The following is a 14,561-nucleotide window of genomic DNA, read 5'->3' as shown; positions in this document are numbered from 1 at the left end:
GTTATGAATAGCCAAATTTAAGTGGGTCTTAGAATCCTGTCTAAATAGTTGTTCATTACAGCAATTTTCTTAAGATACGAGTTTTTTAATTTTAAAAATTATTTTTAAAAAATGTAAATTGATATTTTTAATATATTTAATAAATTAGGTTATAAAAAACTAAAAATTAATTTATTAAAAAAATTTATAAATTTATTTTTAAAATAAATAGTAATCCCAAACAAGTCTTAAGCTTCCCATGGACATAACGAAAATTTTTGGATGAATATACAGTTTCGCTATTAAATGTGGCAGATATAACTTTCAACACTCTTCAACTATTATTTTAATTCACAATATTTTCTAATTTCTGATTTTTACTTCTTTCACCTATCAACTTTTATGTTTATTTCTTTATTTTTATAGATGAATTTTTATATTTATATTTATTTATATATATATAAGTGAAAGAGATGAAAAATATAATTAAAAGATATTATATATTAAAAAATATTTTAAAAATATCGAGATTAAATTGATAAAGTTTAAAAATAAAACTAGTTTTAGTAATTATTTAAATAGGTATAAAGTAAAATTAGAAAATGAATGAAGTATTAACATGGCGCCATGGAAAAATAATTATTTGATTAGTTATTATCCGACTAATCATATAATGAGCTAAACTGTAAAATAAAATATTTTAAAAAGTAAATTAGCGATCAAATTGCTAAACTATGTAATTAATTATTAGTATTAAATAATGTCATAAACGCTAAAATCTAATTGTCTAATCTGTTGTTCATAGTTGGTAGTCCCTCGAGTTTATTTTATATATTACAATAATTTTTAAATTTTAATTTATATAATTAAATTTTCTAAATTTTAATTTGAATATCACTAAACTTATTTCTCTGGAACTATGCTCGGTGTACATACAATAAAATGACATATAATTTTTTAAAAATATAATATTATTTCACTAATGCCATATCAACATCACATAAAACCACAAACCAATAATATGATGACACATATTACTTTCTAAAGTTAAGAATATTAACAACAAAATCAAACCCATAAAAAAATAATCAATGCTCAGCCCAGTCCCGCCGAAGAACTCTCGACTACATTTCTTCTTTGGGATTCTTCTGGGTTTTCGGTGGAAGCTTTGATGGGAAGGAAATGAGTTTTGATTTAGAGGTGGGTTGGGGGGGAGAGGCAGCCATTAGAGAGAGAGGGAGAGAAAAAGGTTTATGAAGAAAGGTGTTTTTTTTTGTGAGAAGTAGGAAAGTGAAAATGAGTTTATATTTGTCCAAATATCTTAATTATGAGTTTTTACTTGAACAAGAGTGCCAAGATCTGATGGCATGGAACCCATTGTTCAACAAGTTAAAGCTTCTCTCCGCCTGTAGCATCCTGGAAATTGGGTTGTTATTGCCCAACAGCTAATCTGTTAAACATTAATAATGCCAGTTGTCCTAGTCTATAGTTAATGTCTTAGTCTTTAGAAATTAGTTATTCATGCACTCACTTTCCTAGTTGTTAGATAGCAGTTCTGATTTTTCTCTTTTAGTTGCTAACTTTTAGCTATCATCCGTTATATGTACTGCCTATTTATAAGCTTTTTTGTTGAATTAAGTCTAAGTTAATTTCCATTTCCTCTTATCTCTTCTACTTCACTTAAAACTCTGCTATTCTTTACTTTTTGTAATAGTGGTATCAGAGACAGGTTCACTTGAAAAAGAAAAGGGTAGTTTCTGCTTAGTAGCAATGGCCTCTGAAAATTTTGTACAACCAACGATTCCACGCTTTGATGGTCATTATGATCATTGGGGAATGTTAATGGAGAATTTCCTAAAATCAAAAGAATATTGGCAAGTTGTCTCGGATGGAGTACCAGAATTAACAGCAGCAATGACAGACGTACAAAAGACAGAAATCAAAGGAATAAAATTGAAGGATCTGAAGGCCAAAAATTACTTGTTTCAGGCTATTGATCGTTCAATATTGGAGACCATTCTTTGCAAAGATACCTCCAAGCAGATTTGGGATTCAATGAAGAAAAAGTATGAAGGCTCAGCAAAAGCAAGGAGACAGCAGCTTCAAACACTCCGTACAGAGTTTGAAAACCTTAAGATGAAGTCTGGTGAGTTAATTATAATTTATTTCTCACGAGTTATGGCAATCACTAACAAGATGCAGATGTTCGGGGACAAGTCAGAGGATATCATCATATTTGAAAAGATACTCAGATCCTTGACGCTAAAATTCAATTTTATTGTTTGTACAATTGAGGAATCCAAGAATATTGATGAACTCTCACTTGATGAGCTGCAAAGTTCTTTACTGGTGCATGAACAAAAGATCAAGCAATAAGATAACGAGGAGCAAGCTTTGAAAGCTTCAACAAAAAATCACTCGATGTTTAAAGGAGGTAAAGGCAGAGGTAAAGAGAAGGGAAGCAACGATCAATAGAACCAGCAACAACAATGAGAAAGTCAATCTCAAGGAAGAGGAAGAGGATGAGGACGAGGAGGCCATAACTCAGCAACTCATCGACCAAAGTCAGTAGACAAGTCAAATGTTGAATGTTATAGGTGTCATAGATATGGTTATTATCAGTCAGAATATCGAACTAATTTAAATAAGCAAAATATAGAAGAATCAACTAATTTTGCAGAACAAGAGGAAGAGGTATCTCTTTTGATGGTGTGTCATATGAATGAAGAAACACAACAAAACTTGTGGTACTTAGACACTGGCTACAGTAACCACATGTGTGGAGATAATGGAGTTTTTTCGAGCTAGACAAATCCTTTCGCAACACTGTCAAGTTCGGTAACAACTCCACGATATTTGTCATAGGAAAAGGAAAAATCGCTCTTCATACTAAAAGAGATATTATCCATACTATTTCCAATGTTCTCTTCGTTCAGGATTTAAAGATTTACTTAGTGTGAGTCAGTTGCAAGAGAAGGGGTACGAAATCTTCATTAGAAATGGAGTATGCAGAATTCAAGATGAGAAATTGGGCTTGATCGCTCAGGTGAACATGACATCAAACTGGATGTTTCGGCTTTATCTCAAAAGCCTCACTCATTCATGTTTTTTTAGCAAAAGTGAAGGATGAGGTTTGGTTATGGCATTTTCGCTATGGGCATCTCAATTTTAGTGGGCTCAAAACGTTGCAGCAGAAAAATATGGTGACGGGTTTACCACAAATTAAAAGCCCCTCTCAAATTTGTGAAGAATGTGTGGTTGGGAAACAATACAGACATAATTTTCCTTAATTTTGATATTGTTCATGAAATAATAAAAACTATAAATAAAATATATAAATATTGATAAGATAAAATAATATTATAATAAAATAAATATAATATAATGTATATTTTTAAAATTATATATAAATATCACTAAATAGAGAAATATTTTTTAAAGTGTGATTCAAAAATTTATAATTTATTATAATAGATAATTTATTTTTATTTATAACTGGGTTGTAATTCTTTTATTATTGTATAAAATTTATTTCTAAATAGAATATGACTGCTACCTAGAAGTTTTAATGTATGGAGAGGTTTTAATGTATATATATATATATATATATATATATATAGTATGGAGAGGTTTTAATGTATGTATATAGACTATGAATTTTTTTTTGGGTTCGGTTTAGTCGATTGGTTCGGTTAGGCTTAACCCCCACATTTATGGGCTGGAAAGAAATCCTCTGGAGGCCTAGATTCCTATTTTCCATTTGATTCCAGTTCGCGTCGACCATCAGCGACCCACGCAAAATTCAGAATCATCCCGTTCCCTGATCAAATCGAAACGCTTCCTTTCATATCAAAATCATCAACAGATCAAACTTTAGGAAAAAAAGAAAATAATAATAAGGAGACCAATCAGATTTGAGAAAATGGCAGATTTTGAAATTCAAAAGCCACTGAGGAAAATTGCGGAGGCGTTTAAGGAACTAGCAGTGACTTTGAACTCGCAGACGATGGCGTCTTCGACATCGTCGGCTGATTTAGAAGTTGCTCCATTCTCACGCGCTTGCTCCCTTGTTTCTCCTCTTTTTGGTTGCTTAGGCATCGCTTTTAAGTTTGCGGAGATGGATTACGTCTCTAAGGTGTTTTCTTTTTCCCCTTTTTGTAAATTATAGTTCATTTAAATAAAAAAAAAATTGTTTCTTAAGGGTTTAGTTAGATAACGATTTTTTTTTCTTTTAAATAAAACACAGGTTCGTGATCTCGGAGAAGCATCAAAATCGATAGGGACAATACAAGAAATGGTGAATAAGGATATAGAAGAGAATTGTGTCAGAAAAGCTGGTAGTCATTCTAGAAATCTTTTGAGGGTTAAGCGTGGTCTTGATATGGTCAAGGTTCTTTTTGAGCAAATTCTCATTACAGAGTACGTATTCTTTTTTGAGCTGTTTTACCTAAATGGTTTTGAATTTTGCAGACTAGAGTATAATTTGATTGGCATTTAGAGTGAAAATGTGGGAAAAGGTAGTGGGGGAAGATAATTATCAACAGTACTTTTGTTCAATATATTGGGTTCAATTTCATCATTCAAATGTGATTTGGCTTGAAGCAGGGGGGTTTGAGGGATGAGTTTGACTGAATATTTGAACTGAAATTTAGCTTATAAATTGATGAGCACTATGCACATAAATATGCATGGCTAGAATGTACAAGTGACTGGCCATTTTTTCAAGTGTGCATGCATAGTTAACTTTCTAATACGAAATGTATAGCATTATGAAACTTTCAACTGTCCTTTCGTTGGAAAGGAAAATGAATGAAAGGAAAATGACAATGTCGTAGGAACCTATGTCAAAAATATGTTTTCAGATATCAAATGTCATGAATTTTTAGCCACTCTGGCGAAATGGCCATTATTTTGAGATAAATGAAGTTAGCTCAAGATTTATTAGTCGAGAATATGGGTGTGCTTTGTTTAAGTATCAATGTTAAGCACATTATTAATTCATGTGAATTTGTTGGAGTGAAGATCTCTGGAGCTAAAAACTTTGATGAACTATGTGGCTAAGCTGTTTATTGATGTTGGAAGTTTAGTTTTGTCTTTATTTTGGTTATACTCAAAGCTTTATTTGAACCCAAATTAAAGTTGAGTGATATTTATATGACACATATAAGTTGTCTTTACTAGTTGATATGTCAAGCAGATTGATGTTGATGGTTAGGGTTGGAAAAATAACTTTGAGATTTCCTCTTATCCTCATGGCAGGGGGAACTCTTTGAAGGACCCAGCTTCCAAGGCCTATGCACAAGTATTTGCTCCTCACCATGGGTGGGCTATCAGAAAAGCTGTTGCTGCGGGGATGTATGCTCTTCCTACAAAATCACAATTGTTAAATAAATTGAATGAAGATGGTGAGTGCTTGCACCAATTGATGCATTCGTTGCTGGGATTGCATTTTGAAAAGTTCTTGATGCATATCGAAGGAGATACTTTAAGTGCTCAAACTTGTCCTTTGAGTCCCTCACAATATGAATTGATATATACACATACTTGTGCCGGCGGTATACTTAAAACTTGTGGACCTTAAGATCTCTAATTGGAATGTATGCAAGAACCATGATTTCAGATAAATTAGGTTCTAGAGTTGAATGAAGTTTGCAATAAACACATTGTTTTGTTCTGGATTTTGTTGTTTCTCATTGATTTTGAAACTTGCATTTGGATGCAGAAGAAAATTTTAATTTGAATAGTAGAGCTTGTATTCTCTATTTGACCAAGTTACATTTGATCTTCTAGAAAGCACCTTTCTGTCTCTGAGACCAAAAGATGATAAAACATTCTATTTTCTTATAATTGATGGTTCTGTGATCTGTGTACTTACCAGCTTTCTTTTGCCTTTCAGAGAGCTCAGCTAAGATCCAAATGGAGTATTATATTGCTGCATCTGCGCCGGTCATTCTGTTCATTGACAAACTCTTCCTATCAAAAAAGCTGGGTATAGATTGGTGAACAATATGAATGCCACTAAAATGCATTTATTCTAGTAGTGTTTCTATTTTCATTTTTTTTTTTTTTGTTACGAAACAAAGTATAGTTTAATTATATATCTCATTAAGTGGTTTAAATCCTGCAAAACAGTTCTATCATGCTGAGTTGCTAAAATATATATGTATATTATGATGTAACATATTGTTTTTAGAAATCAAGAGTTTATAGTATGGAGGTGCATTATGCATTATGCATTTGCAAAATTACATAGGAAGAGATAAAAACAGGAGAAGAAGAAAATTGGCTGAATGATTTGTTAATGAAGGGAGATAGGAACAGGATAACAAGTGAAGAAAAGTTTCAGATTATGGAAAGAAACTGAAATTTAATTTCTTTATTATCAAAATAAACAATTTAAATTTATCTTCCTTAATAATTATTTTTATGAAACTAAACAGTAAATATATTTTTAGCTAAATGTATTTATTTAATTAAAATATTTTAGTATAAATTTTATTTTTTTTTTAAATTCTTTATTAGTAATTTATAACTTTAAATTGTAAATATTGAAATAACTAATTAATTTTCAAATAAAAAATAACTAATTTTCTTCAATAAAATTACATTTATATTTTAAATTTTTTAATATATATATTTAAAATTTAGATTAATTATTTTAGCATCCCGAATGAGGATGTTAAAATTAATGAAAGCATAGGAACTTATAAGTGCAATTTAATAACATGTAGGGATGTTATTTATTTATAAGGATGTAATTGATATTTTAGGTAAAAATAATAGGGACTAACGAAAAAAATTAAAGAAATGATGTAATAATTAATTATTATATTTAATTAATAAAAACAAAAGAACTTATCAGTATAATATGATAAAATTCAGAAATGTTAAAATAATTAATTATAAAAAATCATAAAAAGATATGATAACAAAATAAAAATAAATTGTTAAAGTTAAAAAAATAAAATAAAATGTTAAAGTTAAAAGGAAGTATTTTAATTTTATAAAATGCATTAACTCAGTCACATTAAATTTATTTAAACATTTCATCTATCCTATCATAATTTTTTTTAGTTATAACTAATTTTATAAATTTAATTCATATTAAATTATAAATAAAATTTTATTTTAACCAAACATATAATATAAACAAAATAGAATGGCAAATATAAAAGAAAAAAGGGGTCCAACTACTATGGCTTGCTCGTGCATGAAAATTGAAGACGTGTATAAACATATTCTTTTATCATGGAAAACCCTTCGAATTTTCTCATGTAGAATTCCACTGCTGCAACACAGCACACGCATATATAAATTCTTGGGATTTCTTGGCAACTCAAGCTTGAATATCTTTCTCTTATCTTCACGGCCTGGTTGAACCTTCTTTCAGTCTTCACTGTCAACAACAAGTAGTATATAAGTTTCAGGTTAGAAAACAGAGTTCCAAATTCCGACCTTTCTGAACTCTGCTAATCAAGCAAAGCAATAATGGCAGAACTGTTCTCGAAGTTACTAACCAAAACCGATGTTGACAGCTCTTTGTGTATCCCTTCCTGCTCATTAGGGGAATTACCTTTTGAAGAAGGCCAGACGGTGAACATGCATGTTCATGATGACAGTGGCCAAGCATGGATCTTTCCGTGCTCTATTCGGCTGGATGAAAGCTCGGGACGGCGTTTTCTTTCTGTGGGTTGGCTTGAGTTTGCTCGTGACAGGGATGTGAGGGTTGGCGATCAGATCATTATTCATGAGGAAACCCTGAGTCACCCAGCTATAACAGGAAGTTGGATGAAAATTGAAGTGCAGGGAAAAATTAGATTGTTTTGTGTTGATATTTGGGCTAATTTGATGTGATTTGTGATATTGTTATAGGTATTATATTTTGGATCAAATAAAATTTCACTATAAAATTGTTATAAGGTCCCAGTATATTAAGATTTTTTTTGATTTAATACTTAATATTGTTAATAAAAGTGAATAGCAATAAAAATAATATAGATTACTGTCTTGTTATATTATATTAATAAAATTAATAAAATAAAATGATTATAAAGTAAAATAAAATATAATATTCTATTATATATTTTGAAAATAAATATATAAATATTGCTATACAGAGGCACCCAATAATAACAAGTAATACCACCACCTTCACCGTGTCTCCACCACTGTCTTGCCTTCATCACCACCTTCGAAGTTAAAATCCACCGTCACCACCACCTTTGATGGCTCCATCGAATCCGCCAAACCTATAACCTCCATCAAATCAAAATTTATTTTCACCACCACCGCTGCTTCCGTTTTTTCTATCAAAACCCATGACCTCCAGTAAATCAATTCAAACTTGTAAGAAACCGAAACGAGAGATAGAAAAAATAAACCAGTGTTGCTACCTCGATGAATGATGTCAAAATTCGACAAAGATAAAGAGAAACAATTAAAGCCCTTAATTGACAATGTTTAATTGACAATGTTGGGTTTTCCTTCTCCACGCGGCTTCACCATTGTCTTGATTGCCTTTAGCCATGCCTTTTTGTTATCATCTCCTTTAGCATGCTTGTCACTATAGTCGCCTTCACCTTCACCGTCGCATTCATGGTATTGGATATTTTATTGTTGTTGCATTTAGCGTTTTATTTTATTTTTTAAGACATTTTAATAGAACTTTATCAATGGAAATTCAAATGGATTTCACCACTAATGAAAGTATTAACATGGTTAATAAATCGGACTTAATTGAATCCTTTTTAAAAAAAGTAAAAAGTGAGATGTAATCAAAATAAAGAATAGGAGTTTAACTGACTTTTTCTTAATAACTGAAGGACCTCTTTGTACATTTTTCCATATAAAAATATCAAAAGGTAAATTTGCGTGCTATGAAAGTGAAAAACAAACACGCATACAAACAGAAAGGAGAAAAAAAAAAAGCGGTCAATTGAGTAAAAAAAAATGGCAGCAGCGGCTTCATCATCTTCTTCTTCATCTCTAACAGCGTCATCGGTGACAGAGGAGGAGCTAACACTGACAGTGAAATGGAGTGGTAAAGAGTACACAGTTCGTGTCTGTGGTGACGATTCTGTTGGCGAATTAAAACGCCGAATATGTGAACTCACTAATGTTCTGCCTAAGCGACAAAAGCTTCTCTATCCTAAAATCGGTAATAAGCTCGCTAACGACACCGTTTTGCTTTCTCAGCTTCCTCTCAAATCTTCTCTCAAGATGACCATGATTGGGTTCGATTCTCTCTCTCTCTAGTTCATCCTTCTTAATTCTTACTCTTTACATAATTTAATAGAAACTATTAATTTTTTATGGACTTTCTAGGGTAAAGTTTCAGTTTTTTAACATTTATTCAGTAAATATAATATAAATTTTGGTGCTTTCGACACGTTGCCTTATATGAATTTATATAATTCTTACTTTTGGCATTTAATTGCTAATGAATAGAAACAGGTAAATTATAAAAAAAAAATTGAAATTAAGAAAAAGATATATTGGAGACATGTTATAAAGCTGTATAAAGAAGGCATTGTAGGATGTCGAAGCAGAATATAAGATTTTAATTTTTATTCTTAATTCTAGGTCTTGAAAGCATTGAAGTTTGATCATTTAAGTAAATGTAATTATAAAGTTAGGTTGTAACATTTTGCGATGCAATAACAAGTTGGCTTAAAGAAATGAACTTTACTCTTTTGAATAAAAAATGTATGTGAAATTTGATATATTGTATTTTTGCAGAACTGTTGAAGATGATATAATTGTGGATCAAGTGGACTCACCAGAGATTGTTGATGATTTTGAACTTGGCCAAGATGAAGCTGTAGATATTAAAGATAAAGAAGTTAATAAACAAAAGCTAAGGAGGCGAGCCGATCAATATAAGGTCAGTTCTAATTGTTTCACCTTTAGCTAATTGTATCATATCGATTTCTGTGTACTGACAAGAAAACAACTTGTCATGTGTGCTTCACAGTCATGTATACTTAAGCTTTTATGTATGTGGTGTGTGCTATAAATAGCTGCAGTTGACAATTTATTTTAGGTACTTTATTTTATTTGTCATTGCATCAAAATTTTGAAAATATAAGTGCAATGTTTTGTAGAGGAGAGATGGCAGAATGGCAAAAATATGTGTCTATGTATATGGGTTTGGACTGTTGGGGTAGAAGCCATATTTTATATTCATCTGTTGGTGTAAAGATACTGAATCAAAAAGTATTTCTATGGTTATCCATTTCCTCTTTGAGGTAAAAGATGTCTCCTATTTTTAGCATGAGGCTCCTTTCTTTCACTGCACTAGGTTTTCAAGCTATTTCTTACTTCTGATTATATTGTCCTCTGACCGAAGATTAGAATCCTAACGGGCAGCTATTATCTCTATCAAGTTTCCTAGGATTATGCCATTAGAGGTTTTAATTGAATATGGCTTGGCACTTTCTACTAGCATTAACTTGTATGCAAGATGTGATGCCTTTCCTACAACAGCTAGCTTTTAATGCTCCTTTCTGTTACCTGTTCAATTGTAGATTGTAATTCGAAATCCATGTCGTGAAGGGAAAAAATTGCTTGTTCTGGATATTGATTATACACTATTCGACCATCGCTCCACAGCAGAGAACCCACTCGAACTCATGCGCCCTTGTAAGTGGTTTGATTATTGCAAGTTGTTATTGATACTTCCTATTTTAACAGTCAGTTCCTAATGTCATTATCTTGTGCAGATCTTCATGAGTTTCTCACAGCTGCCTATGCAGAGTATGATATTATGATATGGTCTGCAACCAGGTCAGTTTTCTATCACACCTTAGATTCTCTCCAACTTCCACTATGCAAGGTTTTGTTTATGACAATTAAGGCTCCATTTATTTTGTAGAAATATATTCCAGAAAAACAAATTTCTGATGTCTAGCATGTATTGGAAAATTGATCAATATAAAATTTTTCCTAATCATAGAGAAAACCAAGTTGTATTTAAGGAAAATGGTAATCCATTTCCCAAAGTTGACAGCTTACAAGAAAGACATAATTTCCATTTGATTTTCTGTCCTAAAGCCAAACAGTTGAAATTACTTCATTTTATTGGAAAATGCTTTGTAAGAAAACATTTCTGAATCATGAATTATTTTAAATGAATCTTGGAGAGCCTTAATGCGAAATGCTTTCTTTTACATGATATCCATTAAGCCTAAGGAAGCTGGTTCAGTTACCAGTTTTGCCCAAATTTTATTTCAGGCTATTCTGTAGTGGCATAGTTCATGATAGAAATATAAAATCCTTAACTTAGATGAACCTTAAACAAATTATTTATATATATATATCCTTTCTGCAGCATGAAGTGGGTAGAATTGAAGATGGGACAACTGGGAGTGCTCAACAATCCTAGCTACAAAATCACAGCTCTTCTAGACCACTTAGCAATGATTACAGTTCAATCAGATTCACGGGGGATCTTTGACTGCAAGCCGCTTGGATTGATTTGGGCCCAGTTCCCTGAGGTGCAAATTTCTAAAATGAGTCTCTATTACTTTTATTTTAATTTTCACATCTACTTCTCATTTATTTATGTTGTTAAGTTCATTAAATAGTTGATAGATGATACTATGCTGATGAAAAAGATGAAAATAGTTAAATAACGTTCTATATTGAATGACTTTAAAATTTGTAATGATTCCATCATGCTACTGCATATTCTTGTTCCAACTGCTCTGGAATATATAACATCTCCATTTCAATCGGCCACTACATCCACATTTCAAATGTTGCATAAAGTGTAGAAATGGATCACTTGCATTTTATTTGGAGCACAATCCCTTTGACAGGCTACAATTTTCTTGTTGTGCTTCAGTTTTACAGTCCAAAAAACACTATAATGTTTGATGATCTGCGAAGAAATTTTGTGATGAATCCACAAAATGGCTTGACAATCAAGCCATTTAGGAAGGCTCATGCAAACAGAGATAGTGATCAAGAGCTAGTGAAGCTCACTCAATACTTGCTTGCTATTGCGGATCTTGATGATATAAGCAGCCTGGATCATTCCAACTGGGAGTTCTTTGCAGAAGATAACACAAAAAGACGTAGGCATGTATGATTGACATTAACATGCTTGGAAACCTTAAGCTGGCTGCTTATATTTAATTTTCAGGTACTGAACTTTTCTTTTTAGAGATGTTATTGCTTTTTCTTTATTGCCTTCAGCTTGGTTCTCACCTCAATATTTCGTTGCAATATTAATAGGAAATCCACCTATTACTGATATGAACAACGTTGTCATCCAAGTTTATTGCTTCGGGTCAGTGGCAAATATATTGAACTTTGATGTTTCTGTACATCAAAACAATGGCCTAAGCTGCTTTAGGAGTAGCAGCTGTCAACCAGTTTGTGATTATTCAAGTATATTATGCCATGATAGATATATTTGGCAAATTTATCTTTTCCAATGTCCTTCGATGTTCTATGATTTCTCCTTCCCTATTTATCTTTTCCATCGTGCGAACGATACGATGTGGAGGAGCTACTACAAGTTCAACTCAGGAGGTTGAAATACTTAAATAGATTCAGTCTACTATATTATTTATACACTAAATTATTTACATAGTGATATGTGGCTTCATTTATTAATTGTAGCATTTTTATTAGTTGACAACCAATAAAAATGCTACAATTAATAAATGAAGTTACATGTCACAATGTAAATGAATTTAATCTACAGATGACTCAGGAGGTTGAGTCTACCTAAAAATTTCTCATTCGGCATATTCCACCCATATTTAATTTGAAGCCATTTCCTAATCTATTACTATACAATCAGTAGATTTTGCAATCAATTTGAAGGAAGTGAATTTACAATTGCGTCCTTCTCCTAGCACTTAAACCGCATTCGAAACTACGTCGTATGCGGGATAGTTCTGCCTTTGCAACAGCTCAGCCCTGACAACCAATTCCCTTTGATATTACATCCACACCCTCTGTTCACACAGGGAAACCCATGAAAATGATGTCGTTAAATGGACCAGAAAAGTGGAAATGTATTCTATCATAGCTGGACCCCATCAATCATAGTCATAATGCAGTGTCATTTTCTGATAGACTCCCCATATTGTACATGCTTTTTTATAAATTTATTGTCATTCTTGAAATTGATCTAATAATCTATTTACAATGTAATTTTATTTATATCAATTTAATCTTTTGTTAAAAAATTTTCAATATTATAACAATATCTATGTTTAATATTTATTTTTTTGAAAGAATGTTTAATATCTATAAAAAATAGAATTTGCAAAGCGCGGGTGATTTATCTATATATGGAGAGTATTAAATTAAATGGATTATTAGATCAATTTTAAGAATGACTAGCAATAAAGTTAAAAGGAATGAGTAGCAATAACAAGTAAAATAGTTATAATTGTAATAATACTTGGCGAGTGATATGATGATAAAGATACATCATTGGAACTCTTTTTGTTTTTCCCCTCTTAACCGTTTCCTTCTTTTTCATCGACTTTCTCACCATTGATACTCCAAACTCAACTTTATCATGATAACACTAACAATTTAGGAATTGATTGGCTCAAAGTAAAAAATAATCTAGAGAGAGAAAACCCTACACTTTTGAATTAAAAAAGAATTAAAGAAAGAAACTTTAATCCCCTCATTAACAAGAATACACTTAAGAGTGGCTGATGTCTATCAAAAGTTTCTCGCCTCAGCTTTCACCGCCATCAAAATCACCTAATCCAGCCAGCTTTCACCGCACATGATAAAGAATTCCTTTGTTGCTAGATTCCACGATGAACTGCACTTACTGAAAATCCATGTCATGCATTGAGCTCCAAGGTCTCCAATGTATCTTTGTAATACTCTGCAAGCATAATTCAGAAAGTCATTAGGCATGGGAACGACCAGAAAATATAAAAGAGTAAAAATTAAGAACCAGGTCGAGCAAAAGCCAAGTAATATGAAATGCTCAAGCGGAAAGGAACAAGAAAAAGATAATAACATACTTGGGAAGACGACGATGCCAGATTCCTAGTTTCGAGGCAGCGACACATATGACAGAATGCCATGAGAAATGTCGTCTGCCCTGCGGGAGCCTCTTTACTGATCTCATCATTTTGTATCCAACAGCTAATTGACGGTGGAGTTATCGACACGGTGGTAACAATATCCTTTATTATAAGGGAAAATGATTTATCAAAAATAAAATAAAATAATAGAATGGTATTTTAATTGTTTTCAAATTTTCATTAAAATTCTTTTTCTTTGCAGATGTGAATGAGAGAGTGAAAGTGTTCTAACATGTATCTACAGTAATAGAGCAGTTTGAATGTAGGGACAAAAATGGAGGAAAAAGTATGACAGTAAGACACTTTAGGTGCAAAATAACAGAAAAATAACTTTATGAACAAAGGACTTAAAAGAAAAAAATTCCCACGTGGCTCCATATGGATCCTTTTCTTTTCCGTATTTCCTTACACGTTGGCCAGATACTTAGCCTCGCCAACGTATGCTTTCTTTTGAGAAATTCTTATTTATATTGATAATATACACGTTATGTCTAATAAAAATAATAATATATA

General features: G+C 31.8%; 3 protein-coding genes and 1 long non-coding RNA gene across 5 annotated transcripts; 3 read left to right on the top strand and 1 right to left on the bottom strand.

Annotated features, from left to right (window-relative positions):
• Positions 1-911: 911 nt before the first annotated feature.
• LOC125370441 lies at positions 912-3,290 on the top strand. The gene is made up of 2 exons (XM_048375893.1): positions 912-2,125; positions 2,284-3,290. The coding sequence occupies exons 1-2, from the start codon at positions 1,750-1,752 to the stop codon at positions 2,289-2,291; spliced, it is 384 nt and encodes a 127-aa protein (XP_048231850.1). The 5' UTR covers positions 912-1,749; the 3' UTR covers positions 2,292-3,290.
• A 362-nt stretch (positions 3,291-3,652) lies between these two features.
• LOC8266732 (accelerated cell death 11) lies at positions 3,653-6,211 on the top strand. Its single transcript, XM_002532984.4, has 4 exons — positions 3,653-4,114; positions 4,226-4,398; positions 5,239-5,384; positions 5,876-6,211. Exons 1-4 carry the CDS (start codon positions 3,902-3,904, stop codon positions 5,980-5,982), a joined length of 639 nt encoding a protein of 212 aa, XP_002533030.1. The 5' UTR covers positions 3,653-3,901; the 3' UTR covers positions 5,983-6,211.
• A 2,600-nt stretch (positions 6,212-8,811) lies between these two features.
• Positions 8,812-12,439, top strand: LOC8266730 (ubiquitin-like domain-containing CTD phosphatase). 2 transcript variants are annotated; one of them, XR_001536240.3, is made up of 7 exons: positions 8,812-9,212; positions 9,718-9,862; positions 10,506-10,620; positions 10,701-10,764; positions 11,309-11,474; positions 11,825-12,124; positions 12,217-12,439. XR_001536240.3 is itself a non-coding variant. In XM_015727724.3 (6 exons), the coding sequence occupies exons 1-6, from the start codon at positions 8,929-8,931 to the stop codon at positions 12,068-12,070; spliced, it is 1,020 nt and encodes a 339-aa protein (XP_015583210.1). In that variant the 5' UTR covers positions 8,812-8,928; the 3' UTR covers positions 12,071-12,439. The 2 variants fall into 2 exon arrangements, 1 of the variants encoding a protein (XP_015583210.1); XM_015727724.3 differs by having other exon boundaries at positions 11,825-12,439.
• Positions 12,440-13,494: 1,055 nt separating this feature from the next.
• Positions 13,495-14,327, bottom strand: LOC125370440. The gene is made up of 2 exons (XR_007216410.1): positions 13,986-14,327; positions 13,495-13,843 (listed from the first exon to the last, which is right to left on the bottom strand). It is a non-coding gene; the product is annotated as an uncharacterized LOC125370440 (long non-coding RNA).
• Positions 14,328-14,561: the final 234 nt, after the last annotated feature.

The sequence above is a fragment of the Ricinus communis genome, chromosome 6 (assembly GCF_019578655.1).
Source record: "Ricinus communis isolate WT05 ecotype wild-type chromosome 6, ASM1957865v1, whole genome shotgun sequence".
NCBI classification, from domain to species: Eukaryota; Viridiplantae; Streptophyta; class Magnoliopsida; order Malpighiales; family Euphorbiaceae; genus Ricinus; species Ricinus communis.
Note: the sequence above shows the minus strand (reverse complement) of the source record. Positions and strands in the feature narration are given on the sequence as shown.